General features: G+C 42.9%; 1 protein-coding gene across 2 annotated transcripts; it reads left to right on the top strand.

Annotated features, from left to right (window-relative positions):
* Positions 1-5,483: 5,483 nt before the first annotated feature.
* LOC125530095 (uncharacterized) lies at positions 5,484-14,134 on the top strand. Of its 2 annotated transcripts, none has more exons than XM_048694485.1 (11): positions 5,484-5,749; positions 5,855-6,043; positions 6,138-6,305; positions 6,394-6,448; positions 6,566-6,624; positions 8,422-8,547; positions 12,897-13,028; positions 13,110-13,161; positions 13,259-13,455; positions 13,558-13,641; positions 13,851-14,134. In XM_048694485.1, the coding sequence occupies exons 1-11, from the start codon at positions 5,630-5,632 to the stop codon at positions 13,872-13,874; spliced, it is 1,206 nt and encodes a 401-aa protein (XP_048550442.1). In that variant the 5' UTR covers positions 5,484-5,629; the 3' UTR covers positions 13,875-14,134. The 2 variants fall into 2 exon arrangements, with proteins under 2 accessions (XP_048550442.1, XP_048550441.1); XM_048694484.1 differs by having other exon boundaries at positions 13,107-13,161.
* The last annotated feature ends 1,726 nt before the right edge of the window (positions 14,135-15,860 follow it).

Below are 15,860 nucleotides of genomic sequence, written 5' to 3'. Positions count from 1 at the left end.
TTACACATGCGCTAGATCCATGAACACAAAGGAAGATACAAGATCCACGATCAACTAGGGACGATACAAAGGTAGCCGGTCTTCTCCGAAAGGAGGTCTTGAGGTTCTTCGCGTAAAGGGGTCTTGAATCCGCTTGGGGGATCTTCTCCGTAGGAGGCGCAATCTCCGAGGAGAAGGTAACCAAGTGGATGAGTAAAGCTCTCACACGAAATATGAGCTAAACCTTTGCTAACCCTAGCTAGGATGAACAGGAGGTCTATTTATAGTCTTAGTGCAAATGGGGGACGAAAGGAGGGGTACAAGGGCTTCGGCCCCGACACTGGACACAACCAGGTACCGGACGTCCGTTGGGTACCGGTTGTCCGGTGTCTCATGAGTGACCGGTCGTCCAGTGGCTTCCGAACATCCGCTGGATCCGTTCTGTGATGGGGGTGCTGGACGTCCGGTCTCTTCAGACTTCCACTGATATGGGCTCGGGTGCGGTCGCGCTGGTCGTCCGGTCCAGGCCGGATGTCCGCTCATTTCGCTCGGGTGCCAGGGCACCGGTCGTCTGGTCTGGACCGGACGTTCCCTCGCTGGGGCTCGACTTTGCTACAGGCTCCGGACGTCCGGTCCCGGCCGGTCGTCCGGTGGCTGGGACTGTTCCTGCAGCTCTCCTTCTTCTCCGTCTTCACGTCCATCTTCCTCTTTCTTCTTCTCCTTGCTCCTTAGCTTCTCCATGATACCTGAGTACGCACATTGTGTCCGTATGAGGTAGTAGCCATGTCTCATGTCCATCGAAGTGGAACTGTGAGAGGAGAGATGTCACCTCGGTTTCGAGAGCTCTTGCACGTGCTCGTGTCATGGGTCCAAGTGGTGTCGTAGGAGATGTAGTTGGGTCCATGGGGATGACCTTGGGATGCTCCGCATCAAAGATGATGTAGGGTGGAAACCCTAGGGCCGATCTTTCACGAAATGGAGGGGATCCTATGAAGAACGCAAAGAACACGAGGGGAAAACACGAGATAAAGACACTCAAATCAACGAGAACAATCACGCATGTGCTAGATCCATGAACATAAAGATTGATACAAGATCCAAATGCAACAAAGGACGATACAAGAGGCGGTAGTTCTTCTCCGTGAGGAGGTCTTGAGGGGTCTTTCCGTGAGGGGTCTTGAATCCACTTGGGGTATCTTCTCTGTAGAGGCCGCAGTCTTCGGAGGAGAAAGTATCAAGTGGATGAGCAAAGATCTATCTCCAAAATGAGCTATCACATTGCTAACCCTAAAAATGGGGAGGAGGAGGAGGTCTATTTATAGTCTAAGCCACTAAGGGATAAGTGAGGGGGCGAAATGGGTACATGGGCCTCGGCCCGAGTCATGCGCGCTGGCAAAGGCCGGATGATCCGTATGGGGGTCCGGATGATCCGGATTCGTCGAGGAGATTCTGCAAGCTTCGGTCGTCGAGTTTGGGGATTTACCCGGATGATCCAGGAGGGCATCCGGATGATCCAGCTGAGCCCGGATGATCTGGACGGCGGCCTGGACGTCCGTCCTGGTTCTAGCAGCCGCTCCGTCTTCTTCTCCTTTCTTCCGTCTTCTCTTCCACGCTTCCCTCGCAGACGGTGTAGTCGTTCCTTGGCGCTTGCACTCCTCCTCGACATCCGTGAAGCTCCGACAATACATATGCATGCACACGGGAGAAGTGTCAAGTAGTATACCATCCTCGAAGGGATCAAGTGAGCACGTGTAAAGGAGATGATTCACCTTTGTGTGAGTGAAGTAGATGTCGCACGTGTCACTTGCCGAATGGGCTCTTGACATGGTGATGTCCGTAGGGTGCTCCGCATCAGTATAGTCCCACAAACAAGTCACGTACTTGCTGATACACATCATAGATAACGTCCAAGGACTATCTTTATTTATAAACACATAGAAAATATCATCATACATGATTGCCTCTAGGGCATATCTCCAATAGGTCCGAGGGACCGCGAGTTTTGCACCACGAGCACTTCATGTATCTCATCTTGTTCATGCATTTACAACTTGATAAATGTCTTGCTATTGTTTGCCATATTTGCTTTGCTTGTTGTGAGCTTGCGTGTACATTCAAAGTACTCACCTGGCGTGTCATGCCGGTTTCAGGAGAAGCTGTACCAGGAGTTGAAATTGTACCGTTCGTCGCGATCTAGGCCGTGTCCCAGCAGTGTCCCTGTGAGATGGAGTTTCGCTTCGTCGTCGTTCCACTACCGCATAGAAGTTTCACCGAGGCCCCTGTTCTGTCTACTAAATAATGCACATAAGTTCAGCCACACTGTGTGTGCCGCTTGGCCTCGTTTCATCATGTACCCGTCGAACTTATGTATCCGTTAGATATCAATAAAGTGGTTGTTTTGTGTACCAAGTTCTGGTGCATTGCGAGAAGACTTGATCTTTGGGCTGGCAATGCAAGGTAAACCGGTAGCTTTGAGCTGGGGTGCCACAAATACAATTGCAAAGTTCTTGAAGCAGAGCAGGAGAATGCTAAAACCATGAATGGTTTACAAAGGGCATTTATGCATGAAGTGAAAGTTCATGAGCAAACATCAGCCAACAGAACCAAGTTACTTCATATTCTCCAAAATCTCAAAGGTCTCAATATGGAAGAGGTTGTCATGGTTGTTCGTGTCATTGGTGGTGATGCTGGAAAGACCAAACTTTTTATCCAATTGCGTGATTATTACAAAGTGGTGTTTATTCGTCAGGAGCACGAGGTGGCCAAAAAATAAGTGAATATCCAGATTTACAGTTCTAGATTGGTAGTTTAATTGTTTAGCTCGGGACTACTCGCTTGCTTTTAATAAACTCATCAATAACAATATTTGATACTTGCCAATTCATTTGTATTGTCTTCTCCAATAAAGTGTAGTAGAAATATGTTGAATGTTTGGTTCATGCTAATGTTGTGAGAAAAGAATATTCATCAGCACGTGTAGGGATGACGTACATTGTTTTTCTTAATTAGTCTGCACAGTTTTTGGATTTCTTGGCTTTATGTATTGCACATCATTTAATTTTATCAGGTATTGCATTGCAAACCTTGACAAAAGGCCTGTTCAGCTTCGCATATACTCAAGCGTGTCATGAACAACTCCCATTCCTACACCCCTGAACCAAACAGAGGAATATATTTTTTTTGTCAAATTTCCAGGACTAATTTCCACCGTACACCAAACGTGGGACTGGCACTAATAGTCCACTTTTCATGTCTCATCCCTTAGACTACCCATAGTGAGAGTAATATAGGTGATAATAGACAAAGCAAATGATGTGACAGGTAATTAATGAAGAAAAAGAGTCATGTGGTAACATAGCTACTCCCTCCGTCTGGTGAAGAGTGTACATCTAAATTTTTTAGGACAAATTATGAAGTTGAGTAAAAGATGCATTGGAAAGGTGCAAGCCACCATCTCTCTCCTCTTTAATTTCCCAACCCTCAATGAGCTAAGTGCATGTATAAATTAAAAAGACCATGTGTAGATTGCTATTGGTCTTGATTATTGTGTGATGAGAGAGAAGTATTTTTTTCTACTTTAAATTACATTGGAAAGATAGAAGTACACTCTCTTGTGGACAAATTTTGAAGCTAGATGCACACTCTTCACCGGACGGAGGGAGTAGTTATTCATAGTATGAGTAACATCACACATATCAAGACAAGACAAATCTATAACCTAATAAATAAAATGTTGCATGACACCACACATATATTACTCCTCACTATAAAGATAGTAATATAGACAATTAACATGTGTTATTCCAGTTTCAGCCAATTCCCCCTTAGGCCTCATTTGGTACAAGGGGATTTGAGAGGTTTTGGGAGGCTGGGATTCGAGAGGATTTGATGAATCCCCTCCTTCCACCCAATCCTGTCAATTCCCCTCACGTCCCCAAATTTCCAATCCTCTTCCATAAAAATTTGTTTGGTAGACGGGGTTTGCTATAATAAAGTGAGATGGTATGAAATGGCAACAATACAATTAAAAATCCAATCTTTGTAAGTTTAACAACTAGTACAAGAAAAAAATGCTACAAAACTTCACCTGTACTTGCTCCCAGATTATGCAAAGTGGCAATATAACCTCATTCAATCAGCTACAAGTTCATGGTTCACATAAACCGAATACATACCGCTCCATAGACCAGTTGAACCTTGAACGTACAAGGTACGGTTATCACAAAGCAGATAACGGGCTAAGCAAGAGTGTGATATCCTTGTGACGTCCTCCGAGTCGAGAGAGAGAGAGAGAGAGAGAGAGAGAGAGAGAGAGAGAGAGAGAGAGCATGTAGACCATGTACATGATGCCAAAGTGTAGCCGTTGATGGTGAGCAGCAAGCAGGTGCAAAACTCCACCTCTTCAGACTAGATTAACACAGATGCATCAAACTCTTCACATGGAGATTATACTTTGAGATAATCTTGTGCAACAGCAAAAGCATGGTGCAGAAAATACTAAACTCATCAAATAGCACATAGACATGCAGTATACTAACCCTGTTTGTTTCCCGACATCACAAGTACTAATCAAACAACACATATATTTCAACTCTATTCCTGAATCTTTGTTTGCACCACATAATTCCGTTCTTACTACCAACGAGTCAACAAGTATTCAACGATTTCAATGAAATTCAGTGGTTGTACTACTTGCACATTAACATTTAGATAGATCACAACCAACTAGCCAACCAAGTGTTGGCAATCATCTAGTAGCACACAAACAATTACTAATAGCACTACTTGGAGATACATAGGCAGAGTTAGCGACCACCAATAGGAGACACCAGCAGCCAACAACATTTGCCACAACAAGCGACGCAACATCAGTCTATGAGGAGGTGACGACCTTGGTGCCCTTGGAGACGCCATGCTTAGCGAGGTCGCCGGGGAGGACGAGGAGGCAGCCATGGCCGGGCGGATTGAAGAAACCTAGACGACAAGGGGAATGGAGTAGAGAGGAGGCGAGGCGAAGGAAGGAGAGAACTTACCGTCGGGAAGAAGTCCAGTATACCAGAGGAGGTACGCCGGCGTCGAGGCGTCGGGCAGCGACGTGGAGTCGAGCGGCGGCAACGTCTCTCCTCCAAATCCTCGAGTCCTCCCTCGAGGGCTGAGAACCGCGTGGATAGAAGGGGTTCGACGGGGATCGAAAGGGATGAGCTATGAAAACCACATAAAACAAATGAGCCGTTCAACTTTCACGAGGTTTCTGGCCCTGCGGGGTTAATCCTCTCAAAACCCTCTCAATTCCCTTGTATCAAACGAGGCCTTAAGAATTCCCATGCCCTTTCTCCAAACACGCTGTTAGAAGCGCGAGTCTTTCCCTAAAAAAAATGTTAGAAGCGCGAGTCACAACGGACCACGAACGAACATGTGTCTTTTTCCAAAACTCCCCGAGGCGGTGCACTGGCACAGCCAGTGGCGGAGAGGGGCTACAAATACCCCGGCCACGTGCCGCCACCGGATTGCAAACCTATTTATATTCTCTCCTTAATTCCCCATCCGTCTCGTCCGCCTCCTCCTCCCCGTTTCCCCTCTCTCCGAGCTGCAGCCCGCCTCGCCGTCGCTACCTCCCACGCAAACCCTAACCCTAGGCACCGCCGCCGCCATGGCCAGCGGCAACGTGTCCACCGTCTACATCTCCGTCATCGACGACGTCGTCGCCAAGGTTCGTGAGGACTTCATTACCTACGGTGTTGGCGATGCCGTCCTCAACGAGCTCCAGGCTGTAAGTTCTGCCGATTTGTCGAGCCCCTTGTACTAATACCTCTCGAATTGCTGGTTAATTTGTGCGATTTGACGGTTGCCTTTCCGATCCGGCTGAAAACCCTAGCTCTGGGAAATGAAGATGCTGCACTGTGGCGCAATCTCAGGGAACATCGACCGCAACAGGCCCCCCCCCGCTTCCGCTGGAGGCGCTCCTGGTGCTGGCGCGACTCCACCCGTGCACGACCTCAACGTGCCCTACGAGGCCACGTCCGAGGAGTACGCCACCCCAACCGCCGACATGCTGTTCCCACCGGTGAGGCAAAATCCCTCGATTATCCTCCAAATTGGCCGCGATCTATGTGGTCGACATGCAGGGTGTTGATGGGGTTGGTTGTATTTGGTTGCAGACGCCGCTGCAGACCCCGATCCAGACACCACTTCCAGGGATTGATACAGGGATGTATAACATACCCACGGGGCCGTCGGACTATGCCCCATCGCCGATCAGTGACATGAGAAACGGGATGGGGATGAATGGGTCTGATCCAAAAACTGGCCGACCAAGCCCTTACATGGTAAAGTGAATTTGTACCTTTTCTGGTTTGTGTGGAGGTGATTTTGTTTGTTTTAGTTGAGATTGATGTTTGGAAGTTTGTTTTGCAGCAACCTCCATCGCCCTGGATGAATCAGAGACCACTGGGGGTTGATGTGAACGTTGGTATGTGCCTATGTTATGCCCCTTCTTGTTCTCGGCATGGCCTTCATCTTTGTCTGGTTGGAGCAATATTGATCGAGGAAAGCAATGATGGTTTGGACAATTTTAATTGATGTACAGCTTACGAGGAGAGCCGTGAGGACCCAGACCGGATGATGCAACCTCAGCCATTGACTAAGGTGAAGGATGAGCTTACAGCACTGTTGTACTTTCTTTTCTTCCTTTTCACTAGTTATCAATATCTGTTCTGTTTTCAGAGACATTGGTCCTGCTGGTTTTTTCTATTGGGTTACTATTCTATACTGTAGTTAGCTACAAAGCACTGGTCTGTTTTATTCCCAATTGTTGCCTGTGTGAAAAGAAAGAAGGCCAAAACTGCCGATTGTCCGTCCTGATACAGGGGGGACACGTGATACGCGTATCCTGCAGTATCCTATCTTTTTTGAATTAAAAAACGAAATTAAATCGGGCTCTGGCCTACACACGGTGTGGACATGGTGGGGACTCGGCAGCCAGCCTCCAGCGGCCATGCCACTGCCCAACTCTCCTGCCGATGGCAACCGTGCGGAGGAAGAACATCCCGGCGGAGGAAGATTGCAAGGTGACTGATGAGGGAGAAGCTCCGGGCAGGGAGAAAGATAGGGACTGCAGCGGTCAGCGAGGAAGAAGATTTGGGCAGACTTAGAGATGGTGATGGAAGCTGCCGATGCAAGAAGGTACATGCGGTGGTGCGGTCGTTTCTTCTCCTCTCTGCAGGCGGCTGGAGAAAAGGAGTACGAGAATGGGAAGTAGGAAATGGCTGGAGAGCTACTAGTCTAGGGTTTTCTGGAATTGGGCCTTACATGGGCATCGGAGGCCAGAGAGCTACATGGGCTCTGAGTGGACTGCTCAAAGTCTTTAATCAATAGAAATGCGACAACATATAACTAAAAAAATCTCTCATCTAAAAATTATCTTTAAATATTTATTGCATGATGTCTATTTTTCTAAATACTTAATATACCCTGACGTATCGCCGAATTGCTGTTATCAAAAAATGCCGTATCCCGTGTCACCGTAGTTGTATTGCCATGTCTGTATCTCTGTATCGGTGCTTCTTAGGTAACCCACATATCTGGAGTTCTCAGCACATTAATAACTTCCACCAAAAAAAGGACACGTCGGTTACTAGCTATCTGACAATTGTGTTGGCTCTTTCAGTCTGGAAGGAACAATAGAACTTGTGCTTATTGCTCTGTCTGAATGATATTTAGGAATATTGGCTGATGATCCTTCCACAATACCAACTATATATTTTACTAGCTTCTTCACCTGCGTCATTTGTACCACAGTATATTTGAAATAATTGCACCATAAGTTTGCACACATAGCACATTACTCTAATGGCACCATGTCTTGTTGATGTCATAACAATCTAATAGTCAAGTAGTAAAGCATCTATTTTCTATGTTGCTGCTTTTATTGTTCCTGACCTTTGGGTTGTGATAGGCAAATGAAAACAAAGTGGATTTAGCTTGGCATATGGTGAAACGAAGATCCATAGGATTTTTCATAATGCTTTGTATACTGGTGTCAGTCTGCATGTTGTTATTTGGCAGAGCAATTTTGACGGCTCTATTTATAATGAAATGAAGTTTCACTTGTTTTGTTGCTAGTTATGTGTTCTCAAATGTACCTCCATCATATATGCAACTTCTGAAGCTCAACATTTCTTTAGCAAGAACATTGAAATGATGTACACATGTAAAAATACATATCAACTACATGCAGTTATCACACAAACGTGTGAAACTAGTTATGGATCGATTGCAGCTTTAGACCATGAATTTTATCTTTGCTGAATCGTTGTAATCCAAGTTGCCGGATTATCAGCTAATGACAGAAGTGTTGAATCCATAATAAAATAGTATTATCAGAATCCTGATTTCCACTATATATGCTATATGCATTTATGCGTACTTCATTTCAATTTGTAGGATTTTCTGATGATGTCTTCTGGAAAACGGAAGAGGGATGAATATCCTGATCAGCTTCCTTCTGGTTCATTTGTGCCACAACAGGATGGATGTGCAGACCAGGTTGCCGAATTTGTGGGGTCAAAGGTACTGTTCAAAATTCTTTATAATATTTTTTTCACTTCTTAATTACTATGAACGTGCGGGGTGGATAGTTGATGATAGAGGGACTGTTTTATTTGTGTTACTATAATATTAGAGTTTGTTTGGATGGAAGGTGGTTTAGAAACAACGTTATCCGAAAACCACAATATTATAACATGCAGGCATGGAATGCCACGGTATAGAGACACTACAGTAATTTACACTATTGGGAAAACCAATGGGTGACACTACAGCAATCTACACTATTGGAAAAACCAATGGGTGTTTGGCAATTGTTGTATTAAGTAGAGTGTTATGTTTTGTTTTATATTATGTTAACAACTAACCGTTGAAAGGAATTCAAATAATTTCATGTGATAACGTGCACAATTTGGCTTAGCTTGTGTGTTAACACCGGTATATTAAAAGAACACTAGTATCACAATTCATGGTTACATATCTTAATCAAAGTATCTTGTTTGTAATCAGCATCGAATCTGTGTAACCAACCGAGGTAAGAGACACACACAACTCACTCTGTCGATTCAATGCGTATACGCATACAAGGCCACAGAACCAATTTTGACCCTGTGCATAGACTGGCTGTGACTGCAAAGAACAGAAATTGACATATCTCATAACTTATGGTACATGCTATAGTTAGGAAAGAAATGAATTAATTAGTACCGTGAAACATCACGAGAGTGCATGGTTAACCATGCCTTATGACCTAAGCCCAGAAGAGACACAATGGACGTGAGAGGCCAACATGATGCAAAGCATTTTTACAGTTTTTTGTGAATAGCATGGTTTTGTGAAAACTTTTATTCCCTCCATCCAGATATATAGGGCCTAATTCATTTTTCAATGTTGCCTTTGGCCATCGATAAGATTAGTAATATATGATGAGATGTATGATGTAAAAATTATATAATTAGAAACTTCTTTCACATACGAATATAACAGTATGTTTTGTGTAACATGCATGTCATATAACATTACTCTAACCCATAGTCAAAGGTAACCCCGAAAACCGTATTAGGCCCTATATATTTGGATGGAGAGAGTATATTAAATGCTTTGAGGTGTTTGGATGAAAGAAATCCCAGGTTGCTCTCGTACCGTAATATTTTTGTGGTATCTGAAAAAGAGGCCCGGGCCTCTTTTTTCTAAACCGAACCGATAAAAATCGTGGGGCAGAGCGCTCAGCCTGTTGACGTTGCCTTCTATGTCCAGATCAGAAGATCTCAGATGCGATTGCCGTCTCCTTTGTCTGTCAATCTATCTGTTAAATGAAGTATAATCCATCTCCTGTTATTAGGTGTTTCATTTTTAGGTGATTAGTTTTTCTACGGACACCACTGTCGGTTGGGATGACAGCACATGCTACTATCCAACGGCCTTACACACTTTTATCAGGTCGCGGGCTGCTGATTACGGGAGTAGCACATGACTCAAACGAAGCTTGCCCATGGAGTAGATCGATTGATCGTTGGAGCACACTCATACGCATCAGGCTAAAGGCTAGCTAGCGTAGTGATTCTATATGTCCATAGGTGCACTTACATGCACAAATGATTTTGCCCCGGCTAGGAGAGAACTTTTAGTGCATGGCATAGCTGCATGCATGGGGCGGCCGTTTCTACACGCAGATCAGTTCATTGAGTGTAGCTGAGTTAGGTGCAGCAAGTCAAAGCTAAGGCCTAAGGTATTCATTGCGCACACATTGGAAACCTTAGGTTTCGAATTACTACGGCATCGGTGGTTATGCCAAAACTGAGAAAAACAATGGTTTTTATCGTAGTATTCATTGCCCACACATTGGAAACCTTAGGTTTCGATTTACTATGGCTTTGAAAAAACTGTGTTACCAAACTAGGCTATGTTTTTGATAGCAAAGTATTGAAAAACCACAAAGTATAGAAACACTAGGCTATGTTTCGATAGCAAAGTATTGAAAAAAACAAAGTATTAGAAAAACTACAGTAATTTAGCCTGTAGGTACAAAATATCACGGTTTTGACATAACAGGGTATTTTGGATTATTGTGAATACTGTGGGCCTTTTTGTAAGAGCGTGTATGGAAAAACGTAAAATTAGCTAACAGCTGTTTGAAGCAGTTGCAAACGCGCGTGTTGCTAGCTAGCTAGGCATTGTAAACTGCTAAACGGCCATGCACAAAGCACCGGCATGAACAAACTAGTACAACCATGCACTTACTAAACGGCTAAACTGGATGCGCCATGCACAAGCTCGGTGTTACACTCTCCAAAGGGGAGGATGCAGTCGAAGTACCACAACATGCAGCGCGAGGAGCTAGGACCTGATGGCATAGCTGGCAGTGCAACAGGTGGCGAAGCTGTCTGTGGATGGGAGCGGGAACGGCGTGGCCTTTTTCTGCGTCACTGTCCAGGGGCATCAGGAGCTGCGCGTGACTAGAACCGCATGACCAAGCTTGACGCCCTGCATTGGATCTGACAGCCGCATGCGCTTGCTCTTGGGACGTAAGCAACCTGACTATCTTGTACGTGGAATTGCGGCAATGATAAATTCGCGCGACTGAATAGGATTGTATTCTTGCTGCTTGATTTTTGGTGAGCAAGGTGTGGTTCCATTCGTCTCGGCTGGCACGGAGGCATCATATGGCGCCCACGGTGGAGTTGCACCATGGGGTGCTGGGCCTACCGTGTAGTCCTACAAACAGCTGCGCTGAGACGCCACCACACCATGAACGGAGCTGAGCGAATGGACATGCATGAGGGGGAACGGCACGGAGGCAGGAGGAGGGAGGATAAAGGACAATGGGCTCATCTTTGTTCTCTCAGCTGCTGTCTCTTAGTTTCTCCATGGCTGCCAACAGTGACATCTCTAGAGACGAGAGGTCGGTGGTGTCAACATGGGACGAAGGCCGAGTTGTTGCGAGTAGCTAGCAAAGAAAATAACGTGTGACATGCTCTTTTTATTTTTGCTTGCTGGGATTCTTTATTTTAGAAAGAGGAAATACCCTGATTTTTGGAAATACTCTAGTATTAGTACCTAGGTTTTTGGGGGTAGCCAAACATGTTTCAGTAATTAAGACTATGATACTTAGATAAATATATAGTATTCTCAGTATACTTAGAAAATACTTTGTTATCAAGCAGGGCCTAAAAGTATTTAATACTACAGCTTTTTATAAAAAACATAGTATTTCAGAAATACTTTGTATCCAAACGGGCCATTAGTTAATTGACAACTGGTATTATTATGATTATGGACTAAGTTCATTGAGTTTGTTACCTATGGGCCTGTTTGAGTTGGGAACATTCTTTTGTGTGAGCTTTAGTATTTACTTCAATTTGTACCAAATACCTAAGCTCACAAAACCCCCAATCCAATGCTATATCGATGACAACAATTTCATTTTCCTCAACTTGTTACTACCTCTAATTTGATTTGAATAGTCTAGATTTATATGTCATCTAGTTGCCAGGTGAATAATATAGTGATACCTCATAAGTTGGCTGTTTAATAATTTTTGTTATGTGCTAGTTCATCATCTGTAAACCTAATATTTTTTGGTCCCAGATTAAGTTCCCAATCACTTCACATATTAATATGTTCAGTGTATTTTACTAGGATGTTGCATGAATGTTTTTCCTGAAGTGCCTGCTAAATTATGAAAATGACATGATGAACTTAATTTTAAAGAGAATTGCAACTAATCTGGTTGATATATGTTATGTTTAACCACTGAAGGATCAAAGGATAGTATCTAAGCTGGCAATTTTTGGCATGCAGGCCCACACTTCATCCATCTTTATGCTAATATATTAGTACATCACCAGACACTCTGTATTTACTATTTTAGCACAAATGTTCAAATTTGGATTTCAGATTTCTCTACTTTTTCTAAATGTTTCTCTACTTTTTCTAAATGTCTTGGAGCTTCCTGAAAAAGCTCCCTATTGCTTAGTGCTAATACTGGACACTGACGTATTGTCAACGCTAACACGTCAATGAACTTAGGGCATGTACAATGGTTGATAAGATAGTCTTATCTTGAGTCTTGCATGTAATTTAGAGATGACAAAAAAATATATCTACAATGGGTCATCTCTTAGCCTTATCTTCAATAACTAGCTATTCCTAAAAACACGGTGAGACATATTATGCTAAGATTTCATCTCTTGTCTCCTCTTAAATAAGAGAAGACAAGCCTTTTATTATGAGTTCTCTCTCCTCCACCTCATCATTTATCCTACGTGGCACTCCTAAGATAGCACCATTGTACATGCCCTTGGTGCTAATACTGAGTTTCTATTTGTGTTCGTTTTCGGAAGTTCATCCTCCTTTTTTGGGTCTTTATTTAGGATAACGCACAACAGGTGTGGAATTCCATCATGAACAAGCAAGAATCAGTAACGAAGACACTTTCTATCGAAGAAAGCACAATACCACCACTTCTTCCTCAACAGGACGGGATACAAGATGATTATAACGATGTATATAACTCGAGACCTCGATCGGTCTATCTTGCATCTTCAGATTCTTTGACTAAACATGATTCTTTTATGTTTCAGCAGTTTTTCTTCCCAGGAGTTCCAACCGAAGACTACAATACCCCTGGGGAATCTTGTAAGTTTCTCATGAATTGTGGACATCGTTCTGGACCTTAACACATAATTTTTTTTATGTGTCGAGTGTTCTTATCAGTCATATTTTGATGTGTTAGCGGAATATCGAACTCCCACACCTGCTGTTGCAACACCAAAGCCAAGAAACGATACGGCGGGTGATGATGATGATGATGATGATGATGATGAACCTCCTCTTAATGAAGATGATGATGACGATGACGAGATAGATGACTTACAGGATGGCGATGAGGAACCTAACACGCAGCACCTTGTCCTTGCACAATTCGACAAAGTAATACTGCTTCCTTTTTATTTAGATAATGTTGGCTCAACAGTATCTGCTTTACCTCTAGTTTCAGGCCCTTATGTCTTATCTCTTTTGCTGGTTTACTAGGTAACAAGGACAAAGAATCGCTGGAAGTGCACTTTGAAGGATGGAATCATGCATTTGAATGGCAGAGATGTTCTATTCAACAAGGTGGGTATCATAATGTTTTGGTCAAACTTGTGAATGTATGATTTCCTGATCTTTGGATCTGTCGTGATACAAACATGATTGAGCAATTGAACTGTTGTTTCTTGCTACTTGGTCACACACCTGAACTTTGTAAGCAACAAGTTATAATTCTTCAGTGCTCTTCACTTGATGCAATGCTCTTCTTGCTGACTCTGCGTTACTGTTTGCAGGCTTCAGGAGAGTTTGATTTTTGAATTTCATGGTAAAGATGATATTTTAGGTGCCTACTGTATCTACTTGTCTTTAACATAAGGAAGGAAAGGTGACAAAAGGCTGGTGCTGTGGCGAGTTTGGCACTATGATCATGTGTCATGTTTTCCTGTTGAGGCTTGCTTCACCCAGTTGGTTTGTTTACCATAACTCATGTCACTGTAAAAATGGTACAGTTGGGACGGTTGTGGATATTTTCTTGAGATGCTCACTTAAAGCTGGTGGAACGATCGTATCTCATAAATCATCCTTTTCCCGTCCTATTATAGGTGATACTAGTAAGGTGCCCGTGCGTTGCCACGGAAAAATAAATATAGTTCACACAACATATACATATAAATAATTGATCGATCTCTCACCCAATCCTCAATTCCCAATCCTCCCACAAAAAAACATATGCTCCTAACTCTTAAGCAAGGGTAATGGCTCTTTTTCATCTACACCCATCGTTCTATTTCTATCTCTATTTTTAACTATGGCATGAATGAAATGTCTATAATCCCTCCCTCTTTTAGATAACTTGCTCCGCTCCATAGCAAATTCAATAGAGAACAAATATTATTATACTTAACTCACAATATGGTCACAAGAATGTCACGGTAGATGCAGAAGTGTGGCCTTGTCATATTGTTCTTTCCATTACCTATGCAGAAGTGTGGCCTTGTCATAGTGTTCTTTCCATTACCTGAAGACAAGACATGCATGGACATCTTGTATAATTGACACAGTGTTTATTCAAATGGAAAATTAAATCACATAAAAGACTATTTACCTTTCTTCGAGTAGTAGAGAACCACATAACTTTCAGTCCAGACTTCAGAGAAGAGAAGAAGGGACAAAATTACAATCTCACAGATAGGTGATACAACATAGTGCTCCAATTTCTAAGGAGCCCTTTCTTAATTTCATTTGAATACCTGTTGGACCACAACATAAGATCATCAGCAATCTTGCTAGCAGTAATGTGCAATTCCTCAAAAATATCACAGAAGAGCTTGGAGTTCATGCGCTTCGATATAATCCAAAGGACCGCGATAGGCACAGTAGAGTGAATCTTGTCGAAATAATTTTCTTCCTAGAGATTTTTGACTGAATCATCATTGTGTGTATGAAAACTCTGAAGTTCAGAGCACAGCAATGGTCCCAGTAGAGAAACACAGCTAGCAAAGAAGGATAAATAGGAGCATATTTCTCAACTTGGAGGTGTTGTTGTTGCTGCACTGAAATGTCTGAACATCACTTTCTCTACCTTCTCTGAAACCTGAAATATGCAGATGTTAGAAACCTTCTAATTTGTATATGATGATATTAAGAAAAGAGAAAAAGAGTATCAAGAACAGATTCATAATTTTGGCTGTTAGCCATTACAAGCTTCAATATATCTATCTCTGTATGTTGCAATCAATCATAAATGAATAGTAGTATTATCATTTAGCTATTTCATGGAACAATTTCTCTGAACTTTCTTGCTTCAAAGTTGTCAGAAGTTCTAGCCTTGATAAAGACATGTACTAAAAGTTCTAAAAAATAACCAAAAACAAAAAGGCATATCAAGACATATTACACCATTGTAGTAATGTAATGGGTATTATCGATCTTCTCAAACATAATAAGAAGGGCTAGCTTATAATCTGAAAACATCGTTTTACAACTCAATAAGTATTAGCAAACATGACATGATAGCAGGAGTATTATGATCAATTTTACAAAATTGGGAATAATGTAGCATGGCGTTCAACTTTTTTGGGCAAGTGATGTTCAGCTTGTTCATTTTGATCTTACCAAAAGGATCAACGTAATGCAAGACATGGGAACTCAACCAAGAACACATTGGTGCCTATCAATACCTCCCAATTGGATTTTGCCTTAAATCAGTGCAGTGGTGGTAGGGGAGCACATGTGTGTGTACCTGCGCATGGTCGTGACAATCGGTTCGGATAAAGCAGTGTCCTTACTGGCGCCTGGGTGGA

Source organism: Triticum urartu, chromosome 1A (assembly GCF_056163025.1).
Source record: "Triticum urartu cultivar PI428250 chromosome 1A, HENAU_Tu73, whole genome shotgun sequence".
NCBI classification, from domain to species: Eukaryota; Viridiplantae; Streptophyta; class Magnoliopsida; order Poales; family Poaceae; genus Triticum; species Triticum urartu.
This window is presented reverse-complemented; position numbering and strand designations above follow the sequence as displayed.